Consider the following 16,785-nt stretch of genomic DNA (forward strand, 5'->3'; position numbering starts at 1 on the left):
CTTAGCCCACGCTAGCTCCCTGGTTCCCTCTATCCTGGTCCTCTCTCAGGAGGCTATCTGACCTGGCCCAGCTTCGGCGCAGGTCCCGATCACCAGCCCCACGAGTCCGGCCCTCAGAAGGACATCGGGCCTCGGGGCTCTGGTGTCGCACCCTGGCTTGCTTTGCCCGGCCCTCAAAAGGACAGCGGGCCAAAGGAGTTCCAGGGTCTAGCTAGTTGATCATCTTTCTTCACTGGCTCTTCATCTTGCTTGAGTCGAACTGCCCCCCAGCTCTCCGGGTCTCACCTTTTATACAGTCCTCTGAGGGGTGGGGCTAGGAGGGATCACAGCATCCTCCACAGCCCCCCAGGGTGGTGGCCGTAGCGGACGTGTGTGTGGCCACTGCCCTACAACCGCGTGTCCCCCTCCCGTAACACCTCTACACATGCACAATGGCAACGGCCGTTAGCCCTCTGCTGCTGCTGCCGCCACTCTAATGGCCGACTTGTTTAGACAACTTGCTGATGATCAAAATCCTGGCGCTTGCATCTGGCAGCCGTCGTGAGTGAGGTTACCGTGGCGACGTCTGGGAATACGATGCAGTACAGGCAAGGATACACTTCACTACCCGTGTTAAGTGTGGGTGGCGATTGGACAGTCTGACCTTTTGACACTATCCCACTGAAGTGCAAACACACTTTGTCCATCAATTATCCAAGGAAGAACTTAACCACTCGTTCACAACACACCGCACTTCTTTGCCACTGGTAATGATCGCTTTCCCTGCAAGTTATTTTTTTTAAACTGGAGACGTGCGAGGTTTCTCAAGCTTCAAATAAAGATTTCTCTCAAGGATTTCCACCAATTTCTCTAGATTTTTTTATGTTTCTCTGTTTTCACTTAACACACACAGGATGAATTCAAACAGCTGTAAAGAAAAAAACATTACCAAGGCATTGTGTTCGACTCTCTTTTGTTATGCTACTCTTCCCATGTCAGGCCAGAGACTCTTTTCATCACCCCCTTCTTTAACGCTGTTGTAACTTACACCGGATGATATAAAGCATTACGATGTCAGTCACCTTTAGCTGTCGGCAGGCGGTTGCATAAGTGGTTGGCTATGAAGAGCAAGGCACAAAAATTACCCTAATTTATTTCCTTTGCACGAGGGTCCTTGCCAACCACGAGACGCCACGGGGGGGAATCATGCTCGTTGCACAAATGCAGTGTGGATATGTTTACCTTTTCCCATACCGTGACGTCTGCAAGTTGCAGGTTGGGTGTCCCGTTCACTGCTGAATCTCGGAACTCGCAAGCGGTTCGGCATTAATTTAATATTGTACTCACCGCGGAGAACTGTAGCGACACGCCCGCGCTCTGAGATAGCTGGTGCCAAACTGTGCCGCACGCCCTCCCGCATGGCTTTGTGGGAGCCTCGGTACTGATAAACTTACTTTATTTTATCTTCCGGTTCGATTCCAATGACATACATGTACGTGATGATGACGTACACATATGTCATCAGAACGGAATCGGAATAAAAACTGATTATGTATGAGGAAAGGCTTAATTGGTCGTTGTTGATTTGTGTTGCAGGCGAGTCTGGCCTGGGAAAGTCGACGCTGATAAACTCGCTGTTCCTCACCGACCTCTACGCGTCTGAGTACCCGGGGCCCTCCCAGCGGGTCAGAAAAACCCTCCAGGTAAATGACGTGGTGTGCCGCAGCAGGTATTGAGTGAGTCGTATGCTGGTATTCCATCGGTTTTATTTTTAGTGTCAATCTTTAATCTGTTTTGCTTCGTTAAAATAGATATTGTTCGCGGACAAACAATATCTAGTGGCCTTGAGCAAGTGGTGGAAGTCACTTTTTGCATAGGACAGTTGTTTTTGAATCCCCACTATGTTGTGATGCCCGTGGAGTAGGAGTCTGGGGTGTGCAAATTTCGGTGGTACTGGCTCAGTGCTCCAACACCTACATACCACATTTTTTTTACAATTTCTTTTATTTTTCACCAAATGTATCCCAATCGTAATATCGGCCTCGTCATTTGACGAAGCAAGTATTCTGATCTCTCGCGAAGCAGCGCAACCCTTTGTGTTCGAGGAACGGCCCACAGAAACGGATATCACAGAGCTACCTTTGATATTCTTTCAAGCGATTTCTGGTCCACACTTTCCCACCCGCCCTGCCACCACAATTAATGTTCATCGCATTACAGTCAAACCAACATTTTAAATCCTTAATGCTTAAATTTAGTCTGAGGGATTTTTTTGTCATTAGCAAAATGGCCAAAACCACGAACTTACTACACTCAGGACCTGGTTTCATCACATGCGGCTGAAACCTGGCTTCGAACTCAGGTTCTCAGCGATGGCCGGTTCAACGTTCTGACCTCTTAGCCACCCGCGCCACCTCAACTGAATCCCACCCACATTGTATCACCACCAGCCCTGTGAGCCACCTTTGTTGTTTTTGTTGCTGCTATGAAAATTGGTTCATTTGTCCGCTGCTGCCTCTGTAATTGAAATGGATCGACTAGTTTATGTGGGCTCGGCGAGGCATTGTGGGTCGAGGCAGTGGGGGGGGGGCGGCCTTTTCAGTATTTGTGCATGGCATGTGACACCACATTCCGTGGTGCATTCCACTGCCCCAAGTCTCCTCCTCCCCCTGGCTCATTGGGCAGAACGTCTTTCAGCAGTATCTCAACGCAATGTCCCGCGGCCTTAGGACCTTCACCCCCATCCCTCTTCCCCGCCCACCAAGCGTGAACAAAAACAAAGTTACAAAGTGCGGGTCTTCATCATGGCCTTGACAGGCTTATCAGGTTCGCTGCCGACCTCAAAGTTACAAAAAAAGGATAAGTAGTTAAATTTTGATTTAAAGCTTTCGTGACTGCAGGGATTCATATTCTTGGTTCTTTCGATAAAGTCACGTGGAAGGGAAACAATAAAATAATAAAATTATAAAACAATGGAATTCTCACGACGTTTCGACTGCATCACAAGCAATCACCATCAGGTGTGAAAAACCACAGCAAGAAAATTTGATTTTTTTTTTATTGAAAAAAAACTTTTTTATAATTTTCTTGCTGTGGTTTTTCACGCCTGATGATGATTGCTTGTGTTGCAGTCGAAACGTCGTGAGAATTTTATTGTTTTATATTTTTATTATTTTATTGTTTCCCTTCTACGTGACTTTACCGAAAGAACCAAGAATAATAAGTAGTTACTCGGGTAGGAACCATTGTTTTAGTTGTCATGTTTATAGTTTCCTGGTTGGTCAACAGGGTCACCTTATTGCCCATTTAACTTTGGTTGTCCTGTGGGAGGGGGGGGGGGCAACTACTTGCCAAAGAAACGTTGCCTTTTCACAGCTGCCCAAGGGTCATCCATGAAGATGAGCAATTGGCCCATTGCTCGCCGTTGATAGATTTAGCCGGTGCTGACCACCGTGAATAATGGTCAAATGAGAACCCTACTGTGATGACTGATAGGTCAGCAGATGGACACAGGCATCTAAATTAATGTATTTCCGATGTAGCCATCTCTGGCTTTTCAAGGCAACTCAATTTCAGCTTGTAAAAAATGTATACGTGTGTGAATTGAACAGTATTAATATTTAACATTCTTAAAATATCCCACTTTTGCAAAGCGTATAGAAGCACAATTAAGTAAACGGTGACCTTGTGGGTTTGTCTTAGTCACGTCGCTCTGCCACTTATCTTATAAATCACTACAGCTGAGGAGGCATCTGTTTCGTCGCCAAAAGAAAAAAAATATTCATTGCTTTTACCAATGAGCCTTCAGAACCAGTGTTGGCCGCTCGTGTTTTGTTTTACGTAGGAAAACCCTAAACCTGTTTTAACTTCTCCGAGTCTTATCAGCAAGGTGTGACCGAGAACCTTTCGTAAGAATGCCGCAGTAGAGGCTGATGTTATTGGCTGGAGCCGTACGTACAGCTCTGCACCCCAAAAGTCTTGTTCAACAGCACACAGCAACGTCTGAGAGTATACACTAAATGCAACTTAATTACATTATACAGTACATGCAATTTAAACTACATTATACACGGATAGTAGGCAATACGTGTTTCCGAGACGGCGTTTGATGATGTACCTTTCCTGCAGGGAGAACCTCGTGTGGTGTAAGTTAACCCCCTCTTGCACTCAACAATAGCAGGGTACACCCTATTATGTGTACACTCTTGACTACAGTTCAGTGTCAAAGTCAATGCCCCATTATTACTACTTAAACCATTTCAAAACAGGTGTAAAGATGTTAAAGCACCAAACTGAAACCTTTGCAAGGAATCATGTTTGCATTAGCCACATATACTTGTTTGAGACTTGGCTCTAAAGAAAGCTGTCTCTGGTGTGGACCAATCAGTTTCAAAGACAATGCACCTACTGTCAGAGCATGTTTTTTTGTTTGCATTTTCACCACAAGTAGGTGGTTAATGGAGACATTCTTGCAAAGGTTTCAGTTTGGTGTTTTAACATCTTAACACAACTGATTTATTGCCAGAAAGGGGAAAACCCTATTATCATAATTTAATACTGGCAAAGGGAGGTCTCATGACATTTCAAAATAGTTGCTGAGCACAGGGCCAAAAGGCCGAAAACGCCAAAGCGGCCAGCAACAAACAGCACTATCAAAGTTGTAATCTATAAAGAGTTAACACGTTTCTTGATTTGAGCAAGAAAAAGGGACGACAGGAGGTAATTACAAAGTGACAGCAGTGCAACGGAAGAAGCAGACGGAGAGACGTGTCAGTCGCTGCAGTGGTGGTGGTTGAACTCAGTGCGGATGAGACGAGACAGTCGGTCCGTTAGAGTCCTCAACATGGGTTGGCGAATTGGCGAATCAAGGGGGGCGAAGTTCATGGGAACCGTGTTGCCAGTTGTCATGCGCGCACGCTCTGATGCTGTCATGAGTGTGCGCGTGAGCCCATGTTTACGCTATTCCCATGTTAAAATAGCTCCAAATCGACGGCTTCTACAGCTCCACATTGTGCAGCTTGATTATTTTTTCAACTTTCCCACGAAGCCCGAGGAAGCATTTTTCCAGACCGTTAGCACTGCACTGTTTTCTCTCATCGGGATGGAATGCGTCCCACCGCTGAGCATGGCTTGTCACTGTAGAAATCCCCAGAAGCCGTATCGTAAAGTGCACAAGGTGAAGTCTGTAAAGTGCAGACATGTTTTATGGATCAGCAACAGAACCACTTTGGGATATGGCACTCCTATCAATAATCATAATCACTTCTGCATTTTGGTTTAGTAGGCGGGCGTCCTTGCATGTTTGTTAGTAGACTTTGCCACTTCCGTGGATGTCTACTGCCCATAGAATCGTCCTTACCCCCCCCATGCCCAGGCTTATTGCCATGCTAGACAGAATCCCCTGTACACACGTGTCAATCAAAAGTCGCTAAATGTCTGCCTGCTCAAACGAGAATCGGGTTGACGCTCACCCTCCAATGGCGGCGTGGAGCCTGTGACAGTAATTCCACATGGGGTGACTACTTGTTGACTGCTGCTTTTAAATGTAGGGGCTCAGTGCATTTTTCTATTTGAAATTGTGTTGAGGCCTCCATCACTCTTAGCTTAAAGATTTTTTTTTCAGAAGCGACCTACCCACATGATGCTCACGAAGTGGTTTATCGGGGGGAAATTTGTCAAATACCATACTCTAAATGCACGTTGATTCTAAATGTGGCGGGGGAAAACCAGAGGACCCGGAGAAAAATGTACGCGACCACAGGGAGAGAAACATGCAAACTCCAAATATACAGGCGTCAGGGTTGAGATCGAACCCAGGACCTTCTGCATACCAGGTTGAGGGAGTTAACATCTCGCCACCGCGGTCAAGGCCAACATCAGTGGCATTTATCAGCTTTGTGAAATAAAGGCGAACAGCCAGAATGACCAAGGGCTTGGGGAGGCCTTCATCTAGCAATGGATTTACAAAGACCTCTACATATCCATGTAATGCCTGAAGGTGTGTCCTCAGAACACAAGGGCAACTTTGCATCCGGAAAGATGTTTTTTTGTTTTGTGCAGCGTACGCGGTCAAAACATCCTAAGCAGGACACAGACTGAGAGAAATCATTCTTAAACCCGTGCGTTCTGGAAGGAAATATGTTGTGATGCCAAAACAACACGCCCCTCACACAATAGAGCCTCAGGCATAATTTAATGTAAATGTCACAACAACAAAACAATCATAGCAGTAATTACGTCAGTGTCTGCCTCGGCTCGATGAGCAATGGGGGGGTGGCACTTGACTCAATTCCTGCACCTCCAATTTCGCACGGTTGGCTACGCACGGTTGGCTACGTACGGTGCGAAAGAAGTTCATCATACAGTTGATCATCGATTATCAAGCGCGCGGTTATCCGGCTTCCACCACCCTGAAGGTTGAAACCAGTTTGGCGATCGGCAGCATGTTCCTGTGACAAAAAAGTATATAATATACACTACATTATACATTACATGCAACTTAAACAAAGAAAACACTGTACTTTTATATATCGACCCATGCATACTCTTCTAGATTGGAGTGGTAAGTACGGTACAGTAGTAAATACAGTAACTTTTAAAAATAGGATATTTATTTTTGTCTATTTGTATGTTTATGCCAATTTAATAGAGTAAACAAATTTAAAACACTAATAAAGCATATCTAGAAACATTTAATACAAGAATGTGCAAAAATAAGCTTTTTAAAATAATTATTAGTTAATATCCGGATTTTTTTTAACTCTGGCAGATAATCGATGATCTACTGTACATACATACATTGGCAGCCCTTCGCCAGATGGTGATTCGACATTTCTATGATGGGGCCATTCTCCCCATAAAAAAAGTTGGCTTTTCGCAATGCGGGACTTAGTTTATAAACTTTTTGAGGGGCGATGTGCCGAGTGAACGAGCACCCCACTCGCCATGCACGGAGCGCTTTTGCCACAAGGCCACTCGGTCAAATGAGCAACTGTACGTGCATAGTCCTTTTGTCGATCCACTGCTGGATGGGGACATTACCACATTCTGTTGGTTGTGGGGGGGTTGTATGACTATACTTTACCACGCTGGTCAGTGAGGATTGGTGAAGGGTGGGGAGGAAGCATCGACATCCAGTACAACAATGGATTTCCTGCACACTGCCCGCTACTGCTCACCACGTCATGCCCGCAGCCTTTAACACCTGTTGAGCCGGGTACTTGCCCATCCCAGCACTATCCAGGCTCAAACCCCTCTTAGCCTCTGATAAGATTGATCACATTCCGGGTGGTTTGGTCACAGAATGAGTAATTATGTTGCTGCGGGTTTAACGCTGCTTTATTACGCTTCCCTGTACGGTGGAGTACTGTATTGTCAACCCAGTACAACCGACAATGTGTTGTTAGTGTTAATCCTGGCAGACTCATACATAGGTTTCCTATTTGCAGCAGAGTGTAACCAGTTTCGGAACAATTTCCCTCTTAAAAATGTTACATCGAATTGGGTCAACCGTAAAGGGGCTTTAACCAAACATAGCTTTGCTATGCCTGAGGCTCCTAGTGTTTAACCCCAGCCCATCAACCACCACGGTCCCATAGTGCCAAACAGCTCCTATAGGCTGCAAGAAAAGCCTTAAAACCCTAGGATAGACGCGACATTGGTGTTGATTTCACCGCACGTCACGTGGTGCTCTTTCCGCACGGGTGCCGTGGTGGCGACTGCGGCCCGTGGTTACCGCATCCAGTCCTTGTGCAACACAACACTCACGGCCCTTTCTGTCAATCCACTGCTGGATGAACGCCTCCCCAACGGTCTAACAACATGAGGGTTGTTAGACCATACTTCACCACTCCGTTCAGTGCGGAGTTGGCGAAGAGGAGGGGCATAGACGTGGGGGCATAGAAGTGGATTTGTTTGTACTGCCTCTGCTGCCCACAATATAGTCCTATGGCAATCTGTCGTGCATGGTGGTCGCTCATCCAAGCACTATCGAGGCTGACACCTGCTTAACCTCGGTAATGACGTCATTTCGGAGGGGAGGCGCACGCTTGCCGTTGTGACGTGAAATGACAGTAACTGCCAAAGCAGAACTCGAGCAGAATTGGTATTTAATTATGAAAAAAGGATAAGGAGAAAATATCCATCGTTAGAAAATCTAACATTTCTGGTCATTAAGCAAACCGATGGTGGCAATCAGTTTTCAAACCCGTGTTGGGCTTTCTCTTAGATCTGTTCAGCCTAATATGAGTACCGATTGCAATGCGGGCATGAACTTAGTAGACCTGTAATTCTCCACCTTGTGGTCCACAGACGATCTCGTTGGTGGACCGCAAGGCCGTGGGATGTGGGGCGCAGAACTGTTGGAGATACGATGTTCCACGACATAGATTTTGAGGGTTGACGGTGGTTCGCACGGGTCGAGAGGTTTTGGAGCCAATGGGGAGTAGCGGCAAAGTGGTTAGCGTGCCACGCTACGAACCCGATGACCCGGGTTCGATTCCCGCTCACGGCCAACACCAGTGATAGTTATTTGAACCGGTCCTGGGCCTCCCCTAGGTCGACGGAGCCTCAAATGTGTACCTGGTGCAGTGTGTAAATATTGGCAGTAGGAAAACAAAGACGGCCGGGTGTGGTGCTGGCCAACCACCCCCTCGTGTGCGACAGTGCCGGCCTTCGTAGATGCTCGCTGACAGCACTTACCCTAACAGTCTGTTATAGGCTATACGGGGGATTTTTGTCTTTGGAGCCCTTGACAGAGACAATAGGGATGGAAAGGTGGCCGGGTATGCGTTGCGTTTGTAAGAGCTGCCTCCTCGTGCGTTTCACTTGCAGCCCCTTGCCGCGACGTTCCGCGAGGCCAAATCCCCGCGCGTCTCTTGCAGGTGGAGCAGTCCAAGGTGGTGCTCAAGGAGGGCGGCGTGCAGCTCACGCTCACCATAGTGGACACGCCGGGCTTTGGCGACGCGGTGGACAACAGCAGCTGGTACCGTTAACGCACAGAGCCACGGACAAAACACGGTAGTTGTGTGGTTCGTGCAATGCGAAGCCACGCTCGTTTCTTTTAAATCCTTTTTACCTCAAGCTTCGTCTGATTGATATTGCTGCCACGCCATAAGATGAGGGGTCCGTCTCCCGTACCTCTGATTAGTACGGCTGGAAACGTACGGTCCGAAAGAAGTTCATGCGTACATGTACATACGTTTGGATCTCTTTTAGAGCAATGCAAACCATTGTGTCTGACAATGGCCCATGGAAGCAGATACCAGAGAGAGCTACCATTGAGATCCCTTCAAATGACCTATGTTCCAACAGCAGGGGACAGCACTATTACACCTGCTACTGAGAGAGTTATGTTCATTACGTAACAGTAAAACCGATCATTTAAATTCTCAGAGCTGCGTTGAATAATATTCATGAGGTTGGCGGACCTGTCTTTTAACTTGCTTGCTCGCACAACCTTGCCTGTCTGCACACAGGCGCATGATTCAATTCCCTCTCGGTGTTTTACTGGTGTGGGTTCAGCATGCTTGCCCTGATGTATGGCAATTGGTCCTCATGGAATGCCAGTTAGCAGTTAGTTGGGCTTGTGTTTGTTTCTCAGTTTGCATGCGTTCATAATCGGCGCACACACGCGGCCACACAAAAGACAAAAGATCCCCCGTGTAGCCTCGAACAGACTGTTGGGGCCAAGTGCTGTTCGTGAGTAGCGCCTATGAAGGCCGGCACGGCACATGAGGGGGTTGGTGGCCAGTACCACGCCGGACTACCTTTGCCTCCCGAGTACTGATGTTTACACACCGCACCAGGTACTCATTTGAGACTGATTCAACTTAGGGGATGCCCAGGACCGGTTAAAATATTTGTCACCGATGTTGGCCGTGGGCGAGAATTGAATTTGGGTCGCCGGGTTCGTAGTGCTGACCGCTACACTACCGCTCTCCATACATACACACGCGCGCACACGCACATGTACATGCAGACACACATGCGCAAAACTTCGCACTAAAACAACAGTGCGCGGTCGCAGTGGTTTTGCACTCCTGCAACCCAGCGCTTGGGAGGCGGATCGCACTCGGGAGATGACGTGCGGCAGAAACCCAGCTGCTTGGCCTTTACGATGCGGTAGGGTAAGTAGGTTGCATTCCTACTTCGTACAGTTTGTGTTATGCTTGCATAAGTACAGAGTGTTTCGTGGGAGGCACTCAGGTTTCCATCGGCACGTAGTATGCTGAAACGAAAATCACGCTATGCAGGACAGGCTAAAGAAGTGTTGACTAATTTAAGACCTACAATGGGTCAATGCATACATTCCTGTTATTAGTTGTATTATCATACGATACAGGGTATCCATAATCTGGAATTCTCGTTTCAGAAAATGGCTTTACATAGTTTAACACGTAGGCTTTCACTACCAATATCATCCATAATACAGGTTATTTTGGGTTAGATCGCGTAAAAATATAAATGTGTTGCGAAACCCGCCACCACCCGACAAAGCAAATTAGTAAGGTTTGACACATAAACAGCACATGCCAATTCGTTACGAGTACAGCACACCGGTGTGTTGGAGAGCAAAGCCACAACAATCTGAGTACGATGTTTTGCCAGTAATTGAAACTAGTGGCTTGGCTCTCCAACACACCGGTGTGCTTTCCTAGTAACGAATTGGCATCTTCTGTTTACGTGACAAACCTTACTAATTTGCTTTGTCGGGTGGTGGAAGGTTTAACGAGGCATTTTTATATTTACGCGATCGAATAAACCTGTATTATGGATGACTTAACATGATTGGCGTAATTTAATCGTGTTAAGTATTTTTTTTTGCCAATGAGCAGCTGGGTAACAGGAGCTCTCAACCAGTTATCCATTCTGGGTGTTTCGAGAGGTTAGGCCGGAGCGTTGCCACTCTCTGTGCACTCTTGTGAATGTTGTCACAGAGTTCTCTTTAGTGCACGGAGTTTCAGCAGGGAGCAGTTTGACGATAGCATCCCCACGCTCAAGTTACCGAACGGCTGTAGCGGGAATCGAACTGCGTCGACCCTGTACATAAACTGGACAGGTGGATGAGCGTGCTGACCGCTAATCTACCCAGCCGTGCCATCACAGTGGGAGCGAGACACGTGGGTACAGCCCTATTGAACGTGCACTTCGGTTTCGCCCCTTTCGTTCGTCAGTCTTGCTTTATGAGACTAGCCCCAAAAGTTTATCATTGAAAGTATGTATGTATGTTGAATTATTTCGCACAGTGCGCAGCCATCCATGCTAAGTGGAGGTGCGAATGCACAGTCCTGAAGGTTTGCTTGAACCCCCGACGTGCATGTGGTGCAGACTTGTTTGTGTAGCACAGTAATGTTGTTGGTGATGAGCTCTGCCGCATCACTGCATGCCTTGGTCTTGCACCCACCAACCACTCACCTGACACTCACCACTCAATCACCAGACGATCACCACTCATGAGGCGGAGGTGGGGGGGGGGTGTGTTCGGTGTAGGTCGTTTGACCTTCAGCAGTGACTGATTGACACCTGGGAGCATTCCGATTGGTCAGTGATGACAGGCAGACACAAAACGGACAGTAGCATGCCTGCCCGGGCATCGTGCCGGTCACACCCATCTGCTTGTGTGCGCCGTGGTTGCTTTAATAGGTGCTCGCTAATGGCCCCAGCAGTCTGTGAGACAATATCTTTGTCTGCCTGTGTGTGTGTGTGTTTGTGAGCAGCTGGCAGTCCATCATCGACTACATCGACAGCAAATGTGAGGACTACCTCAATGCCGAGGCTCGGGTCAACCGGAGACTCATGCCTGACAGCCGCGTGCACTGCTGCCTCTACTTCATCTTCCCTTCCGGCCATGGGTACGTGTGTGTTCACGCATGTGTGTGCATGCATCCACGCATGTGTGTGCATGCATCCACGCATGTGTGTGCATGCATCCACGCATGTGTGTGCATGCATCCACGCATGTGTGTGCATGCATCCACGCATGTGTGTGCATGCATCCACGCATGTGCGTCACGTGCGTGCGAGCGTCCACGTGCGTGCGCGTCCACGCGTGCGCATGTGGACGCACGTGCACGCACGTGCACATGAACGTACGCGCGCGTGAGTGCGGTTGGTTGTTGTGGTAGCGTGTGTAGTGGTTAACGTACGGCGCGACGAACTAATATCGTTGATTACCAGCTCAGGTAATCACATTATGGATAAATAAAAATGTCCCATTGATGTAAGTGCTCAACCTGAGCAATTCATGCTTTGATACTTGCATTGCCTTTGTACCGTTGGCCTTTTGGCATTCTCTGGTCTCACACTGGTACAGAGACAAGGCCAAAAAGAAGGCTGTCACTGGTGTAGTCCAGTTAGTTTCAAAGGCGATGCATATATATTATAACGAGCTTTACTACCCGGCTTCGCCCGAGACTTGGATTCTTGTCTTGGATTAATACACGGCCTACACGGTTGGTTGGGGGGGGGGGTGCGTGACGTCAGCAGGCACGCTGCCGCATGTGGGTGACATTACAGATGTGACGTCACCGCTCACTTGCCGTGCAAAATATTAAATCCATAATATTGCGCTCCCCCCAAAATACAAAAGTCTATTTTTGGACTTTTTGCATTATGTACAGTCTGGAAGCTACCCACATGCCAAATTTCAAGATTGTTGCATGTTGGGAAGTATGCTAAACATTTCGCACAGATGCACATATTCACAAATTTCCCTTTCATATATATCTCAGAGAATGTTGGTTTTCATGTGTTGTCACAAGTACCGTGTGTGGTTAATGTAGACTTGATTCCTTGCAAAGGGTTTCTATTTGGTGTTTGAACGTCTGAGCACCTCCTCTTTTATTGCCAGCAAGGGTTAAAGCTAATTGTGGGTTTTTATCATTATCATACTGCCAAAAAGTTCCCATCAATACATACTGGGAATTGTACACAAGGTGAGGGGCAGTCAAAAACGTCGGACTATGGGACGTTTAAAAGCATCTGCCGGATGTGAAGCAAATTATTTTGCATTTCCCAGTATTGTTGTTCGATGAATATCATAACAATTAAATTTTGTTTTACATCTCGTCGTGAACACATTGCTTCTCAAATGCTAAACATTGCGAACCACATTGATGTGAAAAATGGTACGGGATGCACCGTGGTTACACAACAGGAACATAATAAAGGATACGGAGGTGAACACAACATGAAGCAGGTGGAGTGACATTGCTTAAACTCCTGACATAAGCAAAAGTCCAGAAAATTACTACGCATGTATGTATGTTGAACTTATTTTGCCCCGTACGTAGCCAACTGCTATAATCGAAGGTTTGCGGTATAATAGTAGTGGGTACAGTGGTTAACCAACCCATTGCTCTACGAATCTGGAAGCCTCAGTTCGATTCCTGACTGCGGCTTGCCGGCACCGACTCGCGTGAAGCTGGTGGGTGTGCGCACGCGCCCCTCTTCAATGAATATCATGCCACATGGCATGGGAAGGGGCATTTGAGCTCTTGGCGGAAGAAGCGGAGGGATTTTATTGAGGGTTTACAAACTGGCGTTTGAGGAAAGTGTGGTGGAGTAGCTCTTGACTTGTTGGGTTCAAACACAAAAGTCAAAACTTATCCCTGTTCCCAACGAGTGTGGGGGGCGGCGGGGGGTGGGGGGCTCATCTTTGTGTAGGCAGTCTTAACAAGTGGTGGAAATTCCACATTCTTAAGGACAAGTTACGAGTATCTCCATAGGACAGCCGCTGTTGAGTTCCTCTATGTGTGTGGAACTTCTTTCGCACCGTAGATAGCCAACCGTGCTAATCGGAGGTGCTGGGGGGGAAGGACAACAAACTTAAACATTAAAAGCAGTTTTAAAACACTGTTTGTTTGTGGTTGCTTGTGGATCAAAAGTCCTCTCTCCACAAGAGTGAGGGAAGACTGCGTGTGTTACAAGTTGAAGTTATTGTTTTTACGACTAATATGTTGACCCTGTAATGGATGATGGCCCGAGTCAACCTTCTGACCAGTATTTAAACCCGCCAGTTTGTTGTTAGGTGCTCCTGCTACAGTGCCACCCTGCTGATGGGTAGACGTGTGTGTTTAGACTTAGGGTTGTATTTACTTAAACTTACGTGGATTGGAGGGAGGGGGGGTCCTTGGTCCTGTTGAAAAACCTCATAATGATTGAATCTGGCTGCTAATCCCAGCGACCATGGGACCACTTATTAAGAAATCCAGCCCTTTATGCTTGGATCCAGGAAACAGGATTTCATGCCAATTACATTGCTCGAAAGGTGACATCACCGGGAAATGTGTGCGTCCCGCTGGAGGATGTTGATTTTATTAAAGTGACGTGTTTATCCTGTCTGGCTAGTTACTGTAAGAGAAGTCTATGTAAAGTGAAGTGGGCCATGCAGCCTCATTCAAGCATTACAGACAACACATTGTCGAAATAACTCTTGCTGACGCACGGAGATCAAGATTCTAGATACAATGCACATTTCAGCAACAACATCTAAATGTACAAAGACAACGCATTTGACATGATCCCATCAAACACTGTTGATCCATTTCACCGGTGCTACCATACACCTCGATCTTGCTGAGCCGCTCCTACTGGGCATCTGTGAACAGGAGTTTCATAGCTCATCGACAAACCTCCGGTCGAAATAAATATTCTTATTCAATGAATAAAACGACCTGAGTGATTCCTGGTGGTTGAACCACAAGCCCTCTTATTGCTCGCAACAAGAAGGCTTCAGGAAGCAAAGTGCCTGTGTGTCTCCATTAGCTTCATGAAGATCTAGTGGGCAATACTTAAGTGTTATGTGTCTTGTAATTCTCTCCCCGCTCAGACAAGCAGTAATATAGGGTGGTGCACATCGCTGTTGGTGGCCTAGGACGAGTGCTTTGTTCATTTCACCATTAGATAACTCCTATTGACTTCCTGCAGGGGGCAGTGCTTTTGTTAAACAGGACTATTTGTCCACAGCTGTGGCTGTTGCCTGATGAGGCATGTTGTAATTACCGGCGAAAAGTCGTTAACTCGAATTTTAAATGTTGTGGGTTTACTCTGCAATGCACTGGTCACGAATTGGCATGTTTTTACGTGACAAACCTTACGGGTTTTGTTATCATCCTAAAAGGGATTACGGGGCCTCAGTTCTATGCTATTTTCGATTTCTAAAGCGCCTTTTGCCACCGACATTAATTGAACTCGCGAGGCTTTCCGTATCGAGTCGAGCACCCTGACCACAGTGCCATAGGACCACCGAACCTTAAATTGGTCGTGAAAAAACCCAACACGGCTTGGAAGTCGTGGGGCATGGGTGTATTTGCCGTCAGCCATCTCTCATGGAGGCTGTGAATTCCTGAAAAACCGACCCACCCCCCACCACCAGCGAAAACGAAATAAAACTGCAGGCGTCACGTGGCTAAAGTTTACCCAGATTAAAGAGGGAGATTGAATTTCGGGCACACACACGTGCCCATGGAGAGCAATTCGTGTGTGTGCTGTTGTGAAAGGGTCGTGCAGTGGTTTGTGCGTTGCACTACGAACATGGCCACCAGAGATCAGTGGTGAATATCCGAACCAGTCCTGGGCCTCCCCGAGCTTGACTGCCTGAGATGAGTACCCTTGTGCACTCTGTAAACATCAGTTTCAGTTTCTTTATTTTGGTATAGCCCTGTGAGCCATTCGGCTCTTGAATCGGGTGCAACCACAACAAACAAAAAAACAAAAACACGAACAAGAAAACATCTTAAAGTGACTATGTGACTGTGCAAACATAAAATCCATGAAAAAAACAGCAAAATATTCCTGAAAAAAAAGCACCGTACACCAACGCTGTGTGCAAAAAATCCCAGTGGGATGCAAGTCAAACAACAACAACCACAAGAAAACTTAGATTAAGGCCATCAGTCTAACTCCGTACTACAATAAAACACACATGTCCAAACCAAAAAACGTTTTCGAAATCACCAAACAATAAAGCCATAATTGCAACGTAACAGTGATCATAGGGACTGTGACCGAATTTTTACAATAAACTACATAAATAACATGTAACACCAAATCCTAGAGCCATAGCTGGCTGCATGAGTTACTCAACAACAGAAGCATCAGTCGAAGTATCAAATTTTTCAATGCACCTTTAAGATCAGCACGCTAAATTAAAATACAGATAATACTTTGCAGCATCATCCGGAGCGAAAACATTTTATTTTATTTTACGCCAATGAATACCAGTGGCAGCTAGGGGTGTACAACTCCTCTAGAGCAGTTTTGAGAGAAGATCTCATTGGTAGCGATTCAAGTTGCAGTTTATTGGCAATAGCATTCCAGACCCTGGGGGCATCAATAGCAAAGGCCCTTCCTCCAATTTTTGTACGGCAATAGGGAATGTGAAGCTGGTAAATGAGCGAAGACCTGAGGTCAAATTTGTTCTTTGAAACAGAGAGGAGATCCAGCAGGTAGTCTGCGGATTTTTTTGTAAGTACATCGTGAATAAATAAGATCTGGTGCACAAGCCGTCGAACATTAAGAGATGTTAAGTTTGACCCAATGTAGAGATCACAGTGGTGAGTCCTATATGAGCAGTTCAATGCAAATCTTAAGGCCGAGTGATAGATGGAATCAAGCTTCTTCAGTACTGTACTTGGGGCTGATTTATGCAGGATGTGACAGTAATCAAGTAGAGGCAGTATGGTAGCTTTTATCAATTCCAAACAGAACATAGGGGGGAAGCAGTGCTTGTGTCGATACAGAAAACCATTTTTTATTTTTGTCTTTTTACCAATATAATCAATGTGATCTTCAAAATTTAGTTTT

General features: G+C 46.6%; 1 protein-coding gene across 2 annotated transcripts in view; it reads left to right on the plus strand.

The window, feature by feature from the left end:
• Positions 1-16,785, plus strand: part of LOC116954220 (septin-7-like) — a 58,251-nt gene that overhangs the window by 18,680 nt on the left and 22,786 nt on the right. For both annotated transcript variants that reach the window (XM_032974776.2, XM_032974775.2), the window contains exons 2-4: positions 1,576-1,682; positions 8,862-8,962; positions 11,697-11,831. In XM_032974776.2, coding sequence (XP_032830667.2) covers positions 1,576-1,682; positions 8,862-8,962; positions 11,697-11,831 — 343 coding nt within the window. The remainder of the gene's footprint in view (positions 1-1,575; positions 1,683-8,861; positions 8,963-11,696; positions 11,832-16,785) is intronic.

Source organism: Petromyzon marinus, chromosome 54, assembly GCF_048934315.1.
Source record: "Petromyzon marinus isolate PM22_M1 ecotype Great Lakes invasive population chromosome 54, UKy_Petmar_22M1.pri1.0, whole genome shotgun sequence".
Taxonomy (NCBI): Eukaryota; Metazoa; Chordata; class Hyperoartia; order Petromyzontiformes; family Petromyzontidae; genus Petromyzon; species Petromyzon marinus.